Genomic DNA, 22,550 nt, shown 5'->3' with positions numbered 1-22,550 from the left:
TTTCTGTTTGTTTGACTACATACCATGAAGGTTTATAGTGCAAAATAGGAAGATATGGTGATTTTGGAAAAAGACAAGAAATTAAGGGAGAAAATGGACTTTTGAAAGACTCTTGGAGAGACAGGAAATCAAGTTTTCTACTGTGGTTTAGAGTTTTAAAAGGTTACAAATGAACTTAATACATGATTTAGCACAGTAAATAAAAAGAAAGAAAATAAAGACTCATTAGAAAATTATTCTGAAATCTAACTAAGGAACTTTTATATGCTTCTGTGTACTTACTGCAGTACATTATACAAATCATACTTATATATTAAGGTTGAAATCCAAATTTATAAACCATCCTGATAATTTTTCTGGTAACGCTTGCTTTCCAAGATTTATTAATTTATATACATGTTACCTCATTTTCAGATTCACGTAGTTGATGAGACAAGAGTTTACACTGCTTGGAGTGACTCTGAGCCAACTCGGGGAGAAATTGGATTGAACTCAGGTATTATCAAGGGCAAGAAGTTGCTTAATAAATTGCACTTTGAGCTTGGAGCCAATGGATATAATCAGGTAAGATTAAAAAATAATAGATATTAACTACAATAGATTCTGACTATAAGCTGAAATTTAGGGTTGCTTTTGAAAGATTACTTTCATTTTAGTTTTATTTAAAGTCAAGATTTTTCAAGTTCTGCAGAGTCCAGGAAGGGCTCTAAATATTCAGAAAACATTTCATGCAAAATTGGATAAGACCTACTCATGGCAAACAACAGTTCTCTAAATGCAGTACAAATCTTTGTCCTGCCAGAAAAGCAGCACAAATTATTATGGATTGCAAGCCGTGTTCAAAATATTTTCTTAAAGAAAACATTTTTGTACAGTATATGGTACTTCTGCATTCATAATATGCTCAGAAAGGAATGCCTATCATAGGCCTACCTAGAACCACTGGGAAGCTTGACAGTGTATGGATGTGGTAGATAAGTGTCTGTACCCTAGTGCTATAAGTGTGTGTTAATTTTTTAAGTTTCTTAGTTGATCCTGTTTTAAAGCATACATATTTTCATAATTTTCAGGTGTTTGTAGATCAGGTAACAGAGCATGTTGTAACTGTCACCCGTCATAATCCAGTAACACACCAGAGTGTTGTTTTAGTGGCCTACACTTCATTCCGTCCACCCTCTGAAGTACGTGAAGCTAACATTCGCCCTCTCAAGGTCCAAGGAAGATTAGAAGAAATTATTTTTGAAATGCAGTTGAAAGGGAAAACATCTGGGTAAGAAAGTCCAATCAAACTTACAAAAATTAATTATTGCACTATCTTGTAATGCTCTAAATATTTTTGAGTTACTATAAGATGCACCGTATTAAATTTTTATTTTGAAAACATAGAATTGGTAAAGTGTATTTTTCCAGTTATCATAACAGGTAAGGAATGTACTTCCTTCATGCAGCTTTATTATTTGTAATTTGTGATGTATTTAAAGTTATTTGTTTATTTGCATTATTTCAACAAAATTGAATATGATGTCTCCTTTTTTTTTTACAGTGATGACAACAAATCTTATCCAGGATTCTTTAGCAATGACTCAGAGTTCATAAATGGCCTCACTAGCTTTATTCTTGATGTTAAAGAAAATATCCAGCCTAGTCAAGCTTCGTTAGTCCGCCTTACTTCATCAGACCAAGCTGATACGACGGAGTGTGAATATACAGCAAACTTCACACCAGGTTCTGTTATTGCTTTCAGGTAAGAATGAAGGAAGCATAACCATTTTGCCAAAGAAAAGTAGATTTTCTTCTTGTGTGGATTCTACACACACACACACACACATACACTTCTGCTGTGCAAACATACCCTTAACTAATAGTGTATTAGTTTTACTTTAATATTTTTCAGTGTGCATTGTTCCAAAAGATATAAATTCCAGAACATAAAATTTTTGAAGTTCTTCTTTCACTATGATATTCAAACCCACCAAAATTAATAAAATCCAATTCACTGCTTATACAAGTATTCTGCTGGGAAGGATTGCAAATAATGGAATCAATTATATTTTACCCTGTAAAGCAGAAATTCTTTAGTTACTTCAATATGATTCATATATTATTTGTTGGATCAACTTTTGTGAAGAAAGCAGTTATTGATTTATAAGCTATATTTTGAATAAGAGTACTGTATAATTTTCATGTTCACAGAGTATTTACAGTTACAAAGTAAATCTTCACTTGCTGATTATAAGTAGAGTTTACTGTTGCTAGCTGTGTACAAAACAAAAGGATAATACTGTACAGTCATCACTAATTTTTTTTTTTCAGGTTAAGCCTTCTTCCTCCAGCACAGTCTGCTGTAAATAAGATTCGTGGAGTACTTTCAGAGTTTGGTTATAAGGTAAGATTTCATTAGGAGGTACAGGGGTATTAGAAAAATGTTTAATTTTTAAAATTACAGTATATGGGTTGGTGGTAAAAACTTTTGTGGTACCATTACCTGTTACTTGTTACTCAAAATGCAGATCAACTATGACTTTTCTCCTAGATAATGTACTGTAATATGCCTGTTCTTACCTCATTTTGAAGCTTCTTTTTTGCTAATTCATCAAGTACCTAATATGGGGGAAGGAAGTAGGGACTCTCAAATGTAAATATATTCTTCAAATAAAATCTGTTTATGTATATACAAGTTGCAAATCCATTGTGTCCTTAATGTCATATATTGACCAAAATGGAAGCAGATTTAATTAAAGGCACTCCAAAATTTAAATGACACCATTGTACTAAAAGGGCCATGCTCTCATTCAGGGAAAATTATTGGTCTTACCAAGTATGAGTGCATGAAGTTTAGGCCTTGGCTACATCGGCCATGTTCAGCCACAACATACCAAGTTGAAGTTTTAAATTTTAGATCTCTCTGGAATTTTTCTTTTTGGATATTTTCCCCCAATGTATTTTCAAGTAAAACTACCTCATTTGTCATCTCTTTCTATTCATTCTTCCTTTAAGATATACTATGCTGCCTTTTTCCACTATTATTCTGTTGTTGTGCTGTCTACTATAACCATATCGTTTAGGCTTTAACTAGTGCTTGCTGTAAACCATGCTCACAGCCTTCTTCTTGGTTGTCAAGAGGTGTTCTGTAGTGTGTGATTGACCAGAGATCTTTTATCTTGCCTTTATGTTATTTAAAATGATCTCACTCTGACAATTCCAATTCTGATGCTTTTCTCAGCCATTCTTCCAAGTGGTATAGTATAGTGTTTTGAATCTGAGTGAGGTATTTCAATTATACCACGCATCATACAGCAGCTCATTTATTCTTGGCTTGACTCTTTACTCCTTTTAATTAGTGGCTGTCATCAAACTGTACTTTTGCCTTTCTTTCACATGAATAGAATTCTTCTTACTATCAACCATCTTTCAGTAGTATTATCCTTTTTCCAAAACTATATCTGTTTTTCTGAATTCTGTCAAACTTGAATAGTTTGGATCTGATTAACATCTTGGACTAGGACCTTTGAGACTTGATATGTTTCAGAGCTTTCTCAACATCAGTTATATCAGTGTTCTAGTTTAGAAGTATGTAGGTACTAAGACTTCTTAAAAGGACCATTATGAAAGTCTGTCCAACTCTGTCGGTGGGAAGCTGATTATACTCATTTAATGTCATTTCATTGTATCAATACCTTTTAGTGATGTGGATATAGCTTTCTCACCCTGTAAGAATCATCCCTGGAAGAAGTTATTTTAATGTAAATGCTTCCCCCATTTTGTATCTCATAATCAAAATCTAACCCATAAAGGGAAAAACTGACACTAAAATTCTTGTGATATGAGGATGACGATGAATTGCTAAATAAAAGCTCTTACACCATAAGCCTTACAGTGGTGTATGAACTATTACACATGCAACATAAGCTTGCAGTGGTGTATGAACTATTACATATTAAAGGTTCTTATTATGAAAAATCCTGTTATGTAGTCTCATATGTAGTGCATATATTACTAAACAAAAACTATGCTATAGTTGTATTTAATAATTAGTGTTCACATTTTTTCATGCTCAGAGTGGAAGTAGTGTGAGTACAGTACTGTATACATTTACATACTATTTAAATTATTGTATCTGGTTAGATTTTATGTTCTTAGTATTCATAATTATGTCATGTTGATGAAAACTCAGATCTTATTCTTAACTTGAAATGAAAGCCAATATTTGTAATGGATTGTCATGCTTTAGATTTAATTCCTTTGTGCTCTAATTTTGTACTTGAGATTCAAATTTCACATAAACTCAAGTGTGTTTTATAAAACTTTTAACCTTCAAACTTGGCAGAATTACCTGTTATTTAGTTGCACTACCTTTGTTTTTCAGTCACGCATTTCAGAAGTCACAACACACAATACTTCTCTATCAGAAATAGTAAACAATCTTACGTTAGCTGATGTCAATCGTGTGCTGTACCGATGTGATGATGAAGAAAAAGATGAGGGACGAGGTGGTGGTGCATATGTAATTCCTAATCATGGACCTCTACAGTACTGTGGACTTCAAGGTAAGACCATACAGTTTAATATAATGTCCATGAAAGATAAAATGCACTTATTTTTGTCTTAATATCTTTTAGGAGCAATTACAGTATACTGTACATGTGTTGATTTACTTATTAAAATTAGTCAAGTAGTGAACAGGGATAGGGATGACTATTAAAGTAATGATGTGATATATAGTTAAAAAGATCTTTGCAGTACAGTATTGTAAACTGTATGAAATGTTATAAAAAATCCACTTCATAAAGGACAAAAAAAATTTAGTATGTTAACCTATTAATTCTCAAAGTCTTAGGCTACATTTATTTCCAAATAATCCAGATTCTCACTTAGGCTAATAGCTTGGTCTTGGGAACCTAAATGTGTTGTTAAGGAGTGGATTTAGACATCATTTGCTACATATTTTATGAAATTTCATTGTTTTGCTTTATTATATATAAAATCATGACATGATTTCAAACTGGTATATGCTGCTAGTATAAGTTTTTTTAGTATACGAAGGAAGAAACCCAAATAAAAATAAAAAATAACCTCATGAAAAATATTTGAAAAATTTATATACTGTATATTTCTTAAAGCAAAACAACTCTAAAAATGAAAAATACCCTAGGATATATTGCACTCATTATTTAAAAGTTTGTCACATTAGTGATGGGTAAAATTTTGTTTAACATTCTCTTACGTAGTTCATTTTTCATTCTAGGTTTCATATCTGCTTTAAGTGAAATTAGAGTCCACAATGATCTTGGACACCCGTTATGTTGTAATTTGCGAGATGGCGACTGGATGATGGACTACATCGTAGCTCGACTGAAGTTGGAACCAGGAACACAGCCACTTGGAAACTGGTTTGAAGTAAGCTTTGTTCTTTACTTATTTATTTTTCATAGGCTAATCATTGACCAGATAATAACATTAAAAACTTCCAGAACAGATTTCTCTTTAATTGCAGCTGATAAAAAGGAAGAGCTTGTTAAGTACAGAACAATTATTCTGTACAGTATCTTTTGTTATTATTGGTAATATTAGCATCAGAAACAAAGTTACCTTTTTAAAGAACTGCATGTTATGTTGACATTAGAAAATTAACATGAATAGAAAATATATGATAGGCATGTCATTAAAATATAAAATTATACATTTAATTTTTCATAGCACTGTACAGTCCATGTTTAACAAGAAACATTCAGCTGCTATATAACAGTGCATAGATGATGTGTTTACAAGGGTAGTTCACATTACCAGTTGAAATATGTCTTTGCTGTCTTTGTAGCAATGAAAACAACATCCCAGATTATGGAGCGTTACTTTTAAAAATAGGAAGTCAAACAAGCAATACATAGTATTCTGCCATCAAGAGATATGTTTTTAAAATTGTTTACAAAAAAAAACCTTGAGTTGGAGGTAACAGTACAGTATTGTCAAATAATCACTGAATGAATGCACAGTACTGAAGGGTTTCTCCTCTATAAAATACTGTTTAGAAAATAGGAAAAATTAAAATGTGCTGTGTTTAGGAGAAAGTACTGTATCACCATTATCTTTTTAAAAAGTGATTACTTTGTTTGCTGCCTCTGTTACTGTAATAAAAGCAGCTTTGATTTAACCATGCAAATTTAATGAATAATTTTTTTTATCAATTCTTTATAGCTTGTATTGTATTTGTTTCAAATATATACATGCAGAATGTATTGCCATTTCACATTAGAATTTTCACATTTCCATTTGTTAAATTCCTATTCTGAATACCATACTCATGTGACATCAGAGAAAAGGCAAAATAGTGGTCAAAGCCACATTCATACTTCACCTGTTGAATAATTGTGGATGAGAGTCTGTACAAAAAAAAAAAAAATTGGCACTATTAACTAAATTATATACATACTCATGAGCACCTTCTCAACAGTTTGTTGAACCCCCAAAATACATTGCGCCATTCACCCATGCATTACACATACTCTCATGCTTCCTGAATATTACGAGCCCTTCCTATCTGGTACCTCTAGAATTTTTCATCACTTTCTATATATTCTTCTCATCCTTCCTTCAAACACGTACAAATTATACAGTATACCCTTTTCAGCAATCTGTCTTCCATCATTCTTTCCACGTGACTTGAGCATCTCACATCATACCCCAAACTTACGCAAGGTTAGGTTCCAGAACCCCTTGCACAAGGCGAATTTTTGCGCAAGTTTGGCACTGTCCCTAATAATGCTAGTAAATGCTTATTTCTAGAGTTTAAATACTAAATATGACCCTAATCATGCTCCCAAAGTATTAAGCTAACTATTAAATGAAATTAAAGTTACTTTAATTTCATTTAAAAGTTAGCATGATACATTATCCTTAAAAAAAAGAAATAAATGGCTGACATAAAAATAGAGTTGAGTTGGAAGAGAATTTCTCTCTCTCCCCTTCTGACCAATCTATTTTTAGAAGTCTTCTTGACCTCGTTTTTAAGAACTTTATTCTACGTCTCTTTCTCATTGTTCAGAAATGCTTTTTCATGAACAGACAGTGTTTTTTATTTGGACAATACAACTCTTTAGTTATTATGTCCCTATGTTTTAGAACGTATTTGCCACACTAGCTCATTTACAGAAAGAGAGAGAGAGAGAGAGAGAGAGATAAGGGTTGTCCTTAGTTAAGAGAGTGAAATTATTTATCAGTTATTACGGACGGAGACAGAGAGAATAGCACACAAGAGAGAGAGAGAGAGAGAGAGAGAGAGAGAGAGAGAGAGAAAGTTATTCATACGTTAGATATCAAAAGATGGAAATTCATGGTTTATGAAGGAAAAAAGAAAAAGAAAGAATGGAAGAGAGAGATAGAGAGATAGTACATAGAAATCCTTTGACATCCTGTGGGCAACAATTGACATATTTGACAGCTTTGCCCTCACCCCTCTCTTCAAAGGTTTCACAAAAGATCAGGAAATTATATTTTTTTGTTTAAAATATCACATAATTTACTATAGAAATGTATAAATTGTGTAATTACAGTTATATTATTATTATTATTATTATTATTATTATTATTATTATTATTATTATTATTTAATCTTATTAATATTTGAAAATTAGTACTTATTATTAGGTAAATAATGTATCATACAAAACAAATAAACATATGCATGTAACCATAAAAATTCGTTCTTCTCAATAAGAGAGAGAGAGAGAGAGAATTATTATTTTTATTATTTAATGTTATTTAATTTACACATAAAAGCTCAAAAACTTATAAATTGCATAAAAATGTAAATAAGCACTTTTGCAGGGTTTCTTGAGGATTCTCAAATTTTGCGTGTCTGTGAAAAAATTGTGTATGACAGTTAGTTAGATTGCAACGAAAAGTTTGTGTGTCTGTGAATTCATGCAACTCGAATCATGTAAGATCAAGGTATTACTGTTTATATATACTGTATATATATATATATATATATATATATATATATATATATATATATATATATATATATATATATATATATATATATATAGATGGACAGATAGATTTCATAGTAGGATGAAGCATGCAAAAGGAAATAGAATTTAGTGAACTAAGGAGAAGAGTTGATCTCCCAATTAAGTAAAGATTGATGGCCATTTACTCTGTTTTAGGTTCAGTCTTGTTGGGGTATACACACCCCTCTTCCCTATTATTCTCAGATACCAGTAGTCTTTGGATTCATTCAGAACCAGTCCACTGGCAATAATTACAATACCATTTCAGTGTTCTATAACCCTTTTTGTTTTATGTTCTTCTGTATGTGACCATAATCATTATACTAATTCAAATATATTGATTAACATTTCACACAGTATCTTTGACTGCTTTATAGCCTAATGCAGTTCTTTACTGTGTATTTTTATTACACTCAGGTCTCTGTCTGCTCTTCATACTATACATAACAGATAAGTGAGAGGGTACACTAGATGTGAAACAGTAGCATTTAATTCTATAATATTTGTTGACATGCACAATAGAATGGTTTGTGGATAATACAGTCATTATAAAACAAATAAAAAATAATAACAGAGTTCAGAAAGGATAGAGTTATACTGTCAGACCAGTTATACGCACAGACTTTAAAGGTAAAAGAAAAATAATGTTACTATTCAGACTGGAAAATTACCAAAGCAGACTTAAGGTTGATAAAAACCATTGATATACATTTCAAGTGTTCATTTACCAGAAAATTTTTTGTTTTTTGTGATACTAACTATAAATGATGTCCCAACAGAATGTGTTCACCTGGTTAAAAGAAGTCCCACGGTATCTCATCCCAGCGTATTTTGATTCCATTATTACCAGTGTATATTTGACAATAATAAATCGAGCTTGGGCACTCATGGGAGAGTAAGTATGGAATAGTCACGTAGTACTGAAGTAAAACTTGATGGAAAACAGGTTATATTTTGTAAATTTGAGAAGGTATCTGTTATTTATTGTAAGGCTGAGTACTTACTAGTCTTTTTTATTTTTAGCTTCATCTCCCAAGGATCAGATTTTGCCAAGGCTCTTGGCTTGTGCTCAGTGCAGTTCTGTGGTATCGTCAGGTCTGCATTACTTCCTCAGCTTTCTCCCAATTTGATGGCCCCACATCCACCAGTCCTTTCAGATAGCCATGGTTCTCAAACCCAGATGTCTGTCACAATTGCAGCAGGTAAATAAGCATGATTATTCACACACACACATATATATTTGTATGTATGTATATTTGTGAGAATGCATGTAAAGTTTCTCTTAATAAAGTAGGTAGACACTGTAATATGGCAATGCAATAGTTTTAATTTCAGTGTTTTCTAATGTGAGATACTTTGGTTTCCAGGTCTACCACATTTTTCAACGGGATACATGCGCTGCTGGGGTCGTGACACTTTCATTGCTTTGCCTGGAAATCTTTTGATTACTGGAAGACACAATGAAGCTAGGTAAAATATAAATATTTGATTGAAGTTTATGTTTTCTTTTTTGTGTATTTTGCATAATTTTTATATGAAATAATAATCCAGTCGTGTGATGCAAAATGACATGTTCACTTTATTATATAATTTTTGTTGATTACAGGTGGATTATTTTAGCCTTTGCTGGTACTATGCGTCATGGTCTGATTCCTAACCTTCTAGATGGAGGACATAAAGCCAGATTCAATTGTAGGGATGCTGTTTGGTTTTGGCTTCAGTCTATTCAGAGGTAGGCTTAACTTATTTTAGTTTAATGAGAACACCTTGACTAAGTTTGTGGTAAAGTGGTCTTTAAGTGAGGATGGTCTCCTTTGATAAGGGAGATAGAAAACCAAGTAAAACCAAAACCATGATAGCTGATTGGAGTTTGTAACACCTGGCTGATTATAAGCTTTAGTCATTTACACATGTGTGACTTTTTATATTTCCAAATATTAGGCCACAAAAATCATTAATGTCAAATTCACCTTACCTTGGGAATAACTTACACCTGAGAGAAATTATTTTTCATAAGTGCATCTGCCCTGGCCCTGATTTGAACCTGGGCCTTTGGTTGGATACAGTGATAAAAGTGGATTTTGACCATTTACCCATCAAGTGAGATATAAATTGATATCAACTCTGCTGTCCTTATTCTTGTCAAATTCAAATTGTATACTCTGAATTGATATCAACTCATCTCCATGATGATACCTGGTTGGTAGTTTGTAACACTTGGTTAATTATGAATTGATCACAGATATGGGTAACTTTTTTTATATGCAAATTTGAACCCACAGATATCATTTATTATCAAATTCACTCTACCTTTGGAATAACATACTAAGGGGACTTATAGTTAATAAGTGCATCTGTCCCAGCCAGGAGAGGTTTTACTAAGTGTATAGCCCATATATACAGGATCTGTAATAGCCACAATGGCCTCTTGACTTTATAACTTTTCACAGCTGTAGTAAATGTAACTGAATTCAACTTGTATATTTATGTATGGGCAGGAATAGACTTCACCATGATCAAATGGTTAAGATTAACCTCATTCTGACATAGCAAGTGTGGATTTGAATCCTGCCGTGAGTGTCAGAGCTACTTTATTTGAGTCTGCTCCAATGATGTGTGAATAATTATATACTGTGTATCATATATATATATATATATATATATATATATATATATATATATATATATATATATATATATATATATATATATATATATATATATATATTGTCGCTAAGTGATCAAGTACCTGGTTATTACACAGATATCAAAACCAAAAACTTACCTCACTTCAGCCAGATACCTGAAACCTCATAACAATATTACAACTGAACATACTAAAGGTAACAGTGATCCCTTAAAACTTGCTTAACACTTGAAAAATCAACCTAAATTTATCAAGTTATGGGTGAGGTAACAACTGTTAATAAACAAATAAACTAGGGGAAAAAGGGCATCACTCCATCAAACATTATAAATATTTCCCTGGTTCTAATTCACTTTGATAAAATCAAAAGAGAATATTGCAGATATATCACTTACCTTGTACACACACACAAATATCTCTAATCACTGGTGGTCAAAATGAAACACTGTGCTTTTAAAACTATAAACAAACAAATTTATTTCTAAGTTCAAAAGTTATAATTAAGAGTTAACAATCTCAAAAAGATTTACTATTACTTGATAACAATATAAGATTCAATTAATTCTTAAGTTTAATTTACAAAACTTTAATTTATCAAGAAATTAAGTTAACTGAGCAAAATTCAAACTACAGTATTAAGATTTATTCCAGATTTGAAAAAGAAATCTCAAGAAGTGGAAATCAGTACAAGTATTCAATGTTAAAGTATCAACACATAATTTTGGGTAACACTGAAATTATAAACACATGAGCTTATGTGAATAATATGAAAACAAGAACATATTAAAATTAATATGCAGCAGAAAATACACCAACAGCAATTTCACTAAGACAAAATCTGTTTGAAGATTATATCTATCTCTCAAAAAGATAACAGCCACTTTTTAAAAGATCATATTCACCTCTTACCAAAATCATAAATTAACTTTTTACCAAAACCACTCCAGTTTTTACCATGGTAAAAAACAAGCAAATAACACATTACCTTACTCCTCTTTGCACTCCATTACTCAATTCCTTATCCCTCAGTAAATACACTTTACAATGCCTGTACATTACAAGTATTTTTAACCACTCAAAATTTATATGTATTGTGGGAGAGTAACCATAATTTTACAACCTATATAAGGATGGGTTGAGAGAGAGAGAGAGAAATTGCCACCTTATCCTACCAACTCCCTATTCTAACTAACTACTCTGTTCCACCAATGCCTGTTATGACTCCAAACCTGGGTTACCAGTTATTCATTTAAAGAAAGAGGTTACACTGACAGAATCTTAGAATAAACTGAGTTCCTCTCTCTACACTAGAATAAACAGAATACAGAATTACATCTTATATAGAATAAACAGCCTATTCTTGGATTTATATTTTGGCTCAGAATGCAATATATGTTTTGCCCTTTTGTCTAAATGATTGACAGCTAACTTCCTGCCTCAACATTTGTCCAAACAAAACATAGGTCTCTGAATGAGTCTTGGCTATCAACCTGTCATCCCTTATCAAAGATAACATGACTGCTCTCTCTCGCATACCCATTTCCTGGGCGGCCAAGCACAGCTGTGTAAACATGACCACAGGATGTGTCTATGTGGTCTGGTCACAAAAATACCTCTCTTTACAGAATTTGAAACTCTAACTCCCATGAAACACAACATATTACAAACACAAAAGAATACTTAACATATTTAAGCATTGCACAACAATACTCATACTACAACATCACCTCATTACACTTCACAACACATGAAATATCTGAAAGAAAATTCACATCACTGAAAGAAAAATCATATAAAAAATTCAGACCACATAACAAAATTACAGAACACACTACTTTTACAGAACATTCACACACACACACACACACACACACACACACACACACACACACACACACACACACACACAACAGGTAAATTATGGTAACTGGCACTAAGTTGCATACTCGACCACTCTTCCACTTTCACTGATTGCACCTTATTCACAGCGCAATATATAGACAGCATATATTGCAACATTAAGCTATTTCCCCTAATGGGTGGTGGCTCTGGGGAAGAAACAACATGAATCACTTGACATATTTATAACTATAAATTGTGGATGAATCACATGTGTAAAAACTTCCACCACATTTGCTGCTTTATAAAGTAGAAAAAGCTCAAAATGAGCAAATATTTTTATATCCTCCCAGTTTATTACATGATTATTTTCCATGATATACAGTATTTAACATGTGCACTTCTCATACTGTGTGACCATAGAGGATATGAATGTCTCCATAAACTAATTCAAACATTTATGTAATTATCTTACTACTCTATATCTTAATCATGATTGTGGAACCATAGACACTTTTTCTCTCTATTAACATTTTTCAGTACATAAACACTTTCTAACATGAAACATTGCTTTATCAGTAAATCACTAAGGATACATTATTCTGCTAACTGTTCCTCTTATGTTGGTCTTCATTAAACAAGTGAAGACCACAATTTCATAAAGTTGTTGCAAACATAGAAGAGACAACAAACATTTTGACAGAAAAAATAGTGGTCCGAATAATAAAGAATACAGTACATGATTCAACTTGAGTGGGGTTCATATATATACAAGGTAATACTAGTGCCCTATGATTTCTCATATGCTTAAAATGTCTAAAAAATCTATTTTGCTGATTTCCTCCCACTCCCCTAAACATTGTGGAAGACTCAGTATTACAGATACTAATGAAATTCTTTAAATTATAAGGATTGACTATAGATTATTGATTGATTATGTGTATGTTTCTTTTACACAGGTATGTAACAATGGCTCCTGAGGGTTACCGAATCTTGAAGGACAAAGTGACAAGAATGTATCCATCTGATGATTCTCCTCCACAAGAACCTGGCAGACATGTTAGTAATTATGTTCATGCAGTTTACCAAGATTACTAGCAGAATATTAATTCACAGCAAGAATTTCGTTAAAAAGAGTTTTAATTAATATAGTCTTGCCATAAGTAGTCTTTACTTTTCTCCATTTTATTATTATTTGGTAATATTTGCAACTTTACCATTAAATGGTGATACTACACTGTGCAGTTACAAAATAATGTATATCCCATTGAAAACAGGAGCAGTTACTAGAAGAGGTTATCCAAGAAGCCTTGCAACGCCATTTCCAGGGCGTCCAGTTTCGTGAAAGAAATGCTGGTTTCCAGATTGATCGTGAGATGTGTGATGAAGGCTTTAATAATAAGATTGGAGTTGATCTCGAAACTGGTAAGCGATGTTACAAGGATGTGCATGTAAATTTCATAGTTGGCTACTTGTACTGAATTCCAGTTGATTTTGAGCATTATTAGTAACCTTAATTTAGCTCTCCAATAGTGAACATAGATTAATTTTTCAGTAGTCTTTAAATCAAGAAGCTGAGATGTGCCTTTGATCATTAAAATTCATGAGGATCATCATAGAATTTAACCTGTGGTAATCTTAGTGGAAATATGGACTGGAATTTTTATCTGCAAAGACATGCTCTTCTGCATAATAGAAATAGAATTCACAGTACTGTATACATGTTAAATTACTAATAACTGATGAAAATGTTTTAAAACTGTTTACAGTAAATATCAAAACAGCTGTTGATATACAGTATATTGCAACCAAGAATTAACCATAAAAAATTAGAACATACCTCTCCCCATTCAGTAGCTCAGCCTAAAAAATGGAATATCTCTAGAAATAAAACATCTGGCACCCTTAAGGAAGTCATGTTTATTAGAGTTCTACTGTCACCTTTGGCTGAGAAGCTTGTTTCCAAAAGAGTGGTCTTATGTCATCACATAGACCTATATGTATTTCTCTGATCAGCTGTAGGTGCAAGGTAATTGAAAAAATGGTTAATACCAGACAAATCTTGTATATGCCAAGATCTAAATATGTCATACCAGTGTGGTCTACATTACTTTCATAGACCCATTTAGATCATATTGTGTTTACCATTTTCTTTGATATTCAAAGAGCATTTGATGCTACATGAGATACTGAGTTGTGAAATCATTACATAGTAATAATGCAAATGGACACTTGACAAATTCCATAATAAACTTCCTAACTGGTTGCACAAAATTCGTATTTCCAAAAGAGTGTCTAATGTCATCACATAGACCTACATACATGTATTTCTCTGACCAGCTGTTGGTGCAAACTAATTGAAAAAAAAAAAGGTTAATACTAGACAAATCTGGTATATGCCAAGATCTAAATATGTAATGCCAGTGTGATCTGCATTACTTTCATGGACCCATTTAGATCATACTATGTTTGCCATTTTCCTTGATATTCAAAGAGCATTTGATGCTATATGGAGATACCGAGTTGTGAAAACAGTACATAGTAACAATGTAAATAGACACTTGACAAATTCCTTAATAAACTTCCTAACTGGTTGCACAAAATTCATAATTTACTTCCTAAAAGATTGCACTTTTCAAATATGGATGTGTGAATGTGTATTACCTTTAAAATACAACATGCCCAATGAACTGTCATAAAGTAAAGTTGACACAGAAGCTTCCTCAGACAGGTTGCAGTTCTGTGATGAGAAAACAAAATCTGTCATTTCTATGAAGATGTCAGCTGGAAACGAAACTATGATATCAATTCTCATCAACCTGAAAATTGGAAAGTTTTTAAGCATAATATTTGGTACATGCTAAAACTAGAAAGCTCATATATCATAAATAGAAGGTAAATGTAAAGATGCTTGAAATCAACTTTTTTTGTTACATAAATAACTGTACCATCAATAATGGACTGCGGAACTCAAAAATATGGATTGGCATCTTACTCAAACATCAAAGCTTAGACTTTTCCATAATGAAAGGCTAAGAATCTGCACTTGTGCTTTTAAATCTTCCCATTGGTAACTATGCATATGCAAAGATTAGTAAAATTACAGTCTGTTTACTAACTAACAGACCAAAGAGAAACTGTGATAATTAATCAGTCACCATCCTTCCAAGTTAGAGGTAATGAACTTGCTGAATCCTGTCCTCAAATTTGAGTTGATAAAATGTATGGTAATATACTAAGGCTAGGATGTCTTCAACATGGGAATTGACTTACTGTATGAGGTCATTTATTCAGCCATTGAGTTAGATTTTCAGTAATTGTAATATACTTTATACTTTTTTCTTTCATCAGGATTTGTTTATGGTGGAACGATTCACAATTGTGGTACCTGGATGGATAAGATGGGATCAAGTGAACTTGCAGGAACTAAAGGCAAACCTGCCACGCCACGTGATGGTAGTGCTGTGGAAATTGTAGGCTTATGTAAAGCAGCATTGCGTTTCTTAGGTCAGATGTATAAAGAAGAAAAATTCAGGTATAATGCTGTTGAAAGGAGAGATGATACAGGTAATGTACATGTACAGTATTATTATGATGAATGCTTCATATGTTATATGTAATTAACTGGCATGTAGAGATTTTAACAGCTAAATACAGTACAGTACTACAATGTTTTTCAACAATATTTGGTACAGTTCAATTTCTTTTTCTTTAAGTATTTTTGGACTTGTTCTTTAATATTTTTGTTGTACACATTATTAAGTGATGTATTTTAAATGCACTTATGTTAGTATGATTAAGCTTTTAAAGACTTGGTGTAGAAGTGGCTTATTAAAAGCTTGGTTTAGAATTAATTCTAATTAACATATATATGGCTTAGAAAATTTGATCATTTTTTGTACCAAATAGTAAGTTTCTGTCAAAATTGAGCAGTATAGTGTAAGGACAGTCCATAAGCTCTCTTGCAACACAGAGCTTCTACTGACAACTTTAGTGACTGCTTCCCCAAGTGCTAAGGTGTTACTAGCTTTGCAGAACAGCTTCCACATTATGTTGAGGTGCGACAGTGCTACACTGCTAGTACCATTCATTCATTCCCTTTACTGTGAAACTGTGGAATGATTTTCCTGGCAGTGTTATTAAGGGGGCAGAAATACCAATTTTAAAGCACGGTACATGCATTATTGCCTTAGTTTTTTACGCTATACAGTGCTGTCCATGTGTGTTTGCTGATTAGTCTTTATTCATTTACTTATTTTCTTCCTATCATTTTTTCTTTGAGATGACCAACCTGTTCTGTGAAGGATGTTTTTGCAAGTCAATGGCGTTTTAGTCATGTTTCTTACTAGTGTTTATGTATTTATATTAATATAGTTTTATTACATACAACATTGCATGCTATCAGGCTCTGAATGATGCAGTTGATTTTGAGTACTCGTGACTAGTATATTTAAGTGTTGAATGGACCTACTGAAGTCTAGTTTTTACTGCATGAAAGGCTTGGTTTTATAATCTGTTTAGCCAGTTTCAAGCATCTTCATGTATTTTATAATTTCATTTAACTTTCCAAATAACTTTATGCATAATTTATAGGTCAATCCATCTTCTTGGAATTGTAATTATGTGCAAAGTAGCTTCATTTGAATATTCATTTGCAGAAGTCCCTCCATATATTATTTGGCTGTGTTTTGTCATGACCATTTATAAAGGAATTATACATCAGTCTTAACCTCTTATGGGAAAAAGTGATGTTTTCGAAATCATCACATCCCACCTATTCCATAACCCTGTACTGACATATATTTTTATTCAGGTACACTGAATATCTTTTAAATTGCACATATCAAACAAACCATAATTGTACAAAAAAAATTAATTATGAATACTTTTAAAAACCACAATATATGTATGGAGGAAAGAAGGGTTATGTTTAAAGTGATCACAGCCTACCCCATGGCCCTAAACTAAACTGTCATACAAAACATAAATCTGTCAGACAAAACATAAATCTGTCAGCTCCAGTGACAAAGAAATGGGGGTAGCTGTCAGGGGTAGTGGAGGACTCAGACTGGATTAGGGAGTGGGGGAGGGGTGAGTTTTCAGAAGGACAACAGTCCAGAGAGGTTAGTTAGGTTTACACAGGATAAGGAGAGACTCCAAGGGCATTTGCTGCTCTACCTCTTTTAGAGTTGTTAAGATCAACCTTCTTCAGGAATTCAGTGGCTTTCTCACACAGTAAAAGGATGCCATGAAGACTTCATTTGTCAAACCTTGAGTGCATCTACCTTTTCTTACCCAGACTTCACTCTCCACTACATACTTCTGCTTGACTTGTCATCAACTCTTCAATGGTTATCAGCTCACTGTGGCTTAAGTAGTTAGGAAACTTCCCCTTCAGCTACCTCATTGAACTCAACCTTATGCAGCAATCTCCTAAAAAAAATGCTGTCTATGAAAGGGAATTCCTTGAAGTTGTAAGTATATTCAGGCCATATTTTCCACCAGATGGAGTTCACTGTTGAATGATGCACTTAATCCCAAGCATCAGTGAGGAAGTTAACTGTACCCTTAATGTTGATGTTCCTCAGCTAGTCCTTGACCATCTTATCAAGACTAGAATTAAGACACTGAACTAATCTTTTCACCATATGCCATTGATAATAGGCCTTGAATGTCAATGATGATCCCTTGGTCCATGGGTTGGATGAGAGGGGTAGTTTTTGGAGGTGAAATTATCACTTTATTATTGTTGTGCCAGTCAGCCACGTCCCTGGTATGACACAGAGCATTAATAAAAGGAGGAGGAATCTGCTATGACTGATAGCTATTGTTTTCCATGCCTTCAAATTGGATTTCCAGATGACCTGAAGTTTCTCTTGGGTGAATACCTGCAATTCTGATGGAGCCTTTCTTTCAGTGCTGGATAGCATGCAGGTAATATAGTCTTTGGCAGCCTTGAACACAGATGCAATCCTTTTTGAGGCCTGTTTCATCCAAGGCTTCCAGGGCACTGTAACTGTCATTACAAATCTGCAGCTTCAAAATTTCCTGAATATCTTGGCAACATCCGCATTGTCATTAAAAGGTAAACATTGGCTCACTTCTTAAACCCCTAGTACCATCCATGACTCAAAACAAATATCCCTTGTGATCTGGTCATCCAGCTTTCTCCTTGGGATCAACAAATAAAGATAAAACTTCCAGCTCGTATTCTGAACCCAGGTGAACAGGAGCCCCTCCATCTCCTTGATGACTGTCATGTCTTGGTGATTCTCTAGGCAGTCAAGGAAGATATGTTTTGACCCACAGCAGCAGCATTTTCTGCTTTCTGAAGAACTGTGTATAGCATGTATTGAGCAAGCCCAAGTGCTTTGGCAATGCGATATTAATTTCTCAGTTTTGACTTCAAGACACAAGCTGTTATGCATCCTCTAAGGCTTGGAACCCTTACATTTCAAACAATGGAACATAGTCACTCAGTAATACAAGACAATTGCTCACAATTTGTATGAAGAATAATACCATATTTAAACACCCAACTATAATGAAAATTGTGCATTAGGTGCCTGTACTATGATATTGTAATCTAAACAAAGTTCTCAAGATCTGTGAATGTTCAGGATTTTATCAAACAAAAAATATTTTTCTTATCTTTGTAGGAAATGTGACAAAGTGGACATACGAGTTCTGGGAGAAGAAAATAGAAGACAACTTTGAGAAATTTTTCTGGATTAGTGAAGAACCCCAGCCTAAAAAGGAAACGAACCCAGAGTTGATAAATCGACGTGGAATCTACAAAGACTCGTTTAAGGCTTCTCAGTTCTGGGCCGATTATCAGCTTAGATGTAACTTCCCAATTGCTGTTGCTGTGGTAAGACATGCTTTAAAAGTTAGATTATACTTTTCAAGCATATTTTTTTTAATGCTTTACACATCTGTAATATGAAATCTGTAAGGTGAAATCATTATATTTTATTCTCCCTCTCATTTCATCTTTTTGCTATTCATGTCATTTTAATTGAAACAAATCCCAAAAGACATGCAAAGTTTATTTACCTCAGAAGTCAGTGCTGTAGTGTTAGTAAAACTGAAGCTTTAGTTTATCATTACTCACAGTTGATTTAAGCAAAACGTTTGTTGTTAGCAAATGCACTATATACTGTGCTTAGGAAGTTAACATTGTGGTTTAGGAAGACTATTCAAAACCACCCTCGGCATGTTTTTTCTAAATATGCAGAGGCTCAGATTTAACATTAGTAATGTAAAGAAGGGAGTAGGGAAAACAAATGGGACTAAGCCCAAAGATATTGATACACTTTCTATTAAGATTAGATTACAGTATATGTATCAGGTCAAATGAAAGCTTTTAAATACTAAAATATTTATTTATTGTGTATTCCCCACGCCACACACGCTTTGCTAATTCGATCATTTTAAAGTTTAAAAAGTAGGGTGCTGCACAAAGATCACAAAAATAAAACAACACAATTACATAGCATCAATAGATATTTATGTACAGTATTACATGTACAGGTCTCTGAATGCAGGACCTTGAAATCTTAATTGATTTAACAAAAACACAAATTTTTAAAAATCTAGTAGTAGTACTAAAAGCAAAATTAAATGAATTTTAGTTTACACTACAAGTGTTGCTTTGGATGAGATTTAAACCATTTAGTCGTGTTTTACTTCTCATTTGATATTCAGTGGGTCAAGCTTTTCCAGTAAATCTTTTAATTGATCTGAAATATATTTTATTTGACTTCCATGTAGGATAAGTAAAAGTTTTCAGATTAACACTGGCAACAGTTAGGTTATCTTTGTAATGTCACTCATGTATGAAACTCATTGCTGTTATAATACATGAATCCTTTTCATCAAAGCTGGGAGGATGGAGAAAATTTTTTTTCACTTTGTACTGCATATGGCCTTCTCTGTTACATGGTTAAAGTACCTAAAATGGAAACAACTCTTCATGGGGTACTAGTAATGAATTCTAAAGATTAAACTTGTGCATTATAAAACTAATTTTCACATTTTTTCTATTTCAGGCTCCAGAAATGACATCATCAAAACATGCATGGGTTGCACTTAAAAATGCAGAAGAAATATTATTAGGACCCCTAGGTATAAAAACTTTAGATTCCAGTGACTGGGCCTACAGTGGTGACTATGATAATACAAATGATTCAGCTGATCCCAAAATTGCTCATGGTTACAATTATCATCAGGGTCCTGTAAGTTTATCTTTAATATTTATTTTAATATATGATCATTTTTAAGGAACATTTTTGTTAGGGGAAACTTTTCAGTTTTCATCTCTTCACCTTAAGGGAACTGGCCATTTTAGCAAGGAAAGTCTTTATTCACTGGGACATGGCAGCAATGTTTAAACCAGAAATTAGAGACACTGTTTACAGTCATTTTAACTTATAAGCCCAATCTGCCACCTTTCAACTTTTTCCATAAGAACTTTGTTCAGACCTTCAAAAACAAATAATAACCAGAAATCCTTGTGAATTTTTTTATTCTTTCTCAAGCAAAAAATGAGTGGTTTTGCCTGTCAGTGAGGTGTAAGCTTTTCCCTTCAAGAGGTTAGACATGAAATGAGTTCTCTCCACTGTCTTCTATCTTGTGCTCTCACTGCATGAACTCCTATCAGGTCTAGGTCTTCATCTACCTGCCTTTTCTGTGATTTCTTGGGCTGTCCTACAGATCTCCATCATGCAACTCCTGTGTCAACTGCTTTTCTGACTAAATGTTATCCCTTCTCATCATGTTCAGTCCATCTCAACCTTTGTTACCACATCTCTCTCCACCAGTTCCTTGTTCAGCCATCCATTGCAATATTCTGGAGTCATATCTTTCCATAATCTCATTTTCCTTGTGAGTGCCCATGTTTCTCCTGCATGGGGCAACATAGGTCTTGTGCACCTATCCTAAGTGTTGGTATTGTATATGTGGATTTTAGTTGAAATTGCTTAAAAATGGTGGAATAGGAATATTAGGTCACTTAACCCTTTAATGCCGAAGCCCTATTTACAAAAACGTCTCCCGTGACGCCGCGTTGGTGTGAGTTAACACCAAGCGGAAAAAAGTTTTTTCAAAAATCACAGCACGCTTAGTTTTTAAGATTAAGAGTTCATTTTTGGCTCATTTTTTTGTCATTGCCTGAAGTTTAGTATGCAACCATCAGAAATGAAAAAAATATCATTATCATATATAAATATTGGAATATATGACAGCGAAAAAAAAAAAGCTCGTATATAATTGTATACAAATCGCGCTGTAAGCAAAACGGTTAAAGCTAATGAGTTAATTTTTTTTAGTTGTATTGTACACTAAATTGCGATGATTTTGGTATATAACAAATTTTAAAACGATCAAAGCAACACAGAGAAAATATTATCACAAAATGATGCATGAATTAAATAACGCAGGGACGTAAAAAATGTTTTTTCAAAAATTCACCATAAATCGAAATATTGTGCTAGAGACTTCCCGTTTGTTGAAAACTGAAGCTAATTGATTGAATATTACTAGACTGTAAGTGTTTTAGCTTACAATTGCAGTTTTCGACCATTTCGGTCGAGTTAAAGTTGACCGAAAGTCGAATTTTTTCTATTTATCATGATTTATATGGAAATATTTCAAAACTGATAAAAGCTAAAACCATGAGTTATTTTTTGTTGTATTGTACATGAAATTGCGCACATTTTCATATATAAAACTTTATGTAACGACTAATATAAAGCAGTGCAAATATTACGACAACGAGACGAAAGAATTTCTGAGATGTTCGGCCGAGTTACCGCGCAGACGTAAGGAAAGTTTTTTTTAAAAATTCACCATAAATCGAAATATTGTACTAGAGACTTCCAATTTATTGCAAAATGAAGTTAAACGATTGAATATTACTAGAATGTAAGAGTTTTAGCTTACAATTGCGTTTTTTGACCATTTTGGTCGAGTTAAAGTTGACCGAAGGTTGAAATTTTGGCAGTTATTGTGATTTATGTGAAAATATTTCAAAACTGATAAAAGCTACAACCATG

At 33.0% G+C, this 22,550-nt stretch overlaps 1 protein-coding gene across 1 annotated transcript in view; it reads left to right on the top strand.

Annotated features, from left to right (window-relative positions):
• Window positions 1-22,550, top strand: part of LOC136837696 (uncharacterized) — a 189,403-nt gene that overhangs the window by 153,406 nt on the left and 13,447 nt on the right. The window contains 15 exon segments of the mRNA XM_067102598.1: window positions 415-564; window positions 1,071-1,270; window positions 1,544-1,744; window positions 2,314-2,386; window positions 4,367-4,547; window positions 5,246-5,397; window positions 8,789-8,904; window positions 9,033-9,211; window positions 9,377-9,479; window positions 9,616-9,741; window positions 13,455-13,554; window positions 13,773-13,920; window positions 15,847-16,062; window positions 19,155-19,366; window positions 20,547-20,732. Of these exon segments, the coding sequence (XP_066958699.1) occupies window positions 415-564; window positions 1,071-1,270; window positions 1,544-1,744; window positions 2,314-2,386; window positions 4,367-4,547; window positions 5,246-5,397; window positions 8,789-8,904; window positions 9,033-9,211; window positions 9,377-9,479; window positions 9,616-9,741; window positions 13,455-13,554; window positions 13,773-13,920; window positions 15,847-16,062; window positions 19,155-19,366; window positions 20,547-20,732 (2,343 nt within the window).

The sequence above is a fragment of the Macrobrachium rosenbergii genome, chromosome 4, assembly GCF_040412425.1.
Source record: "Macrobrachium rosenbergii isolate ZJJX-2024 chromosome 4, ASM4041242v1, whole genome shotgun sequence".
Taxonomy (NCBI): Eukaryota; Metazoa; Arthropoda; class Malacostraca; order Decapoda; family Palaemonidae; genus Macrobrachium; species Macrobrachium rosenbergii.
The sequence above is the reverse complement of the archived record's forward strand: the minus strand, read 5'-3'. Positions and strand labels throughout refer to the sequence as shown.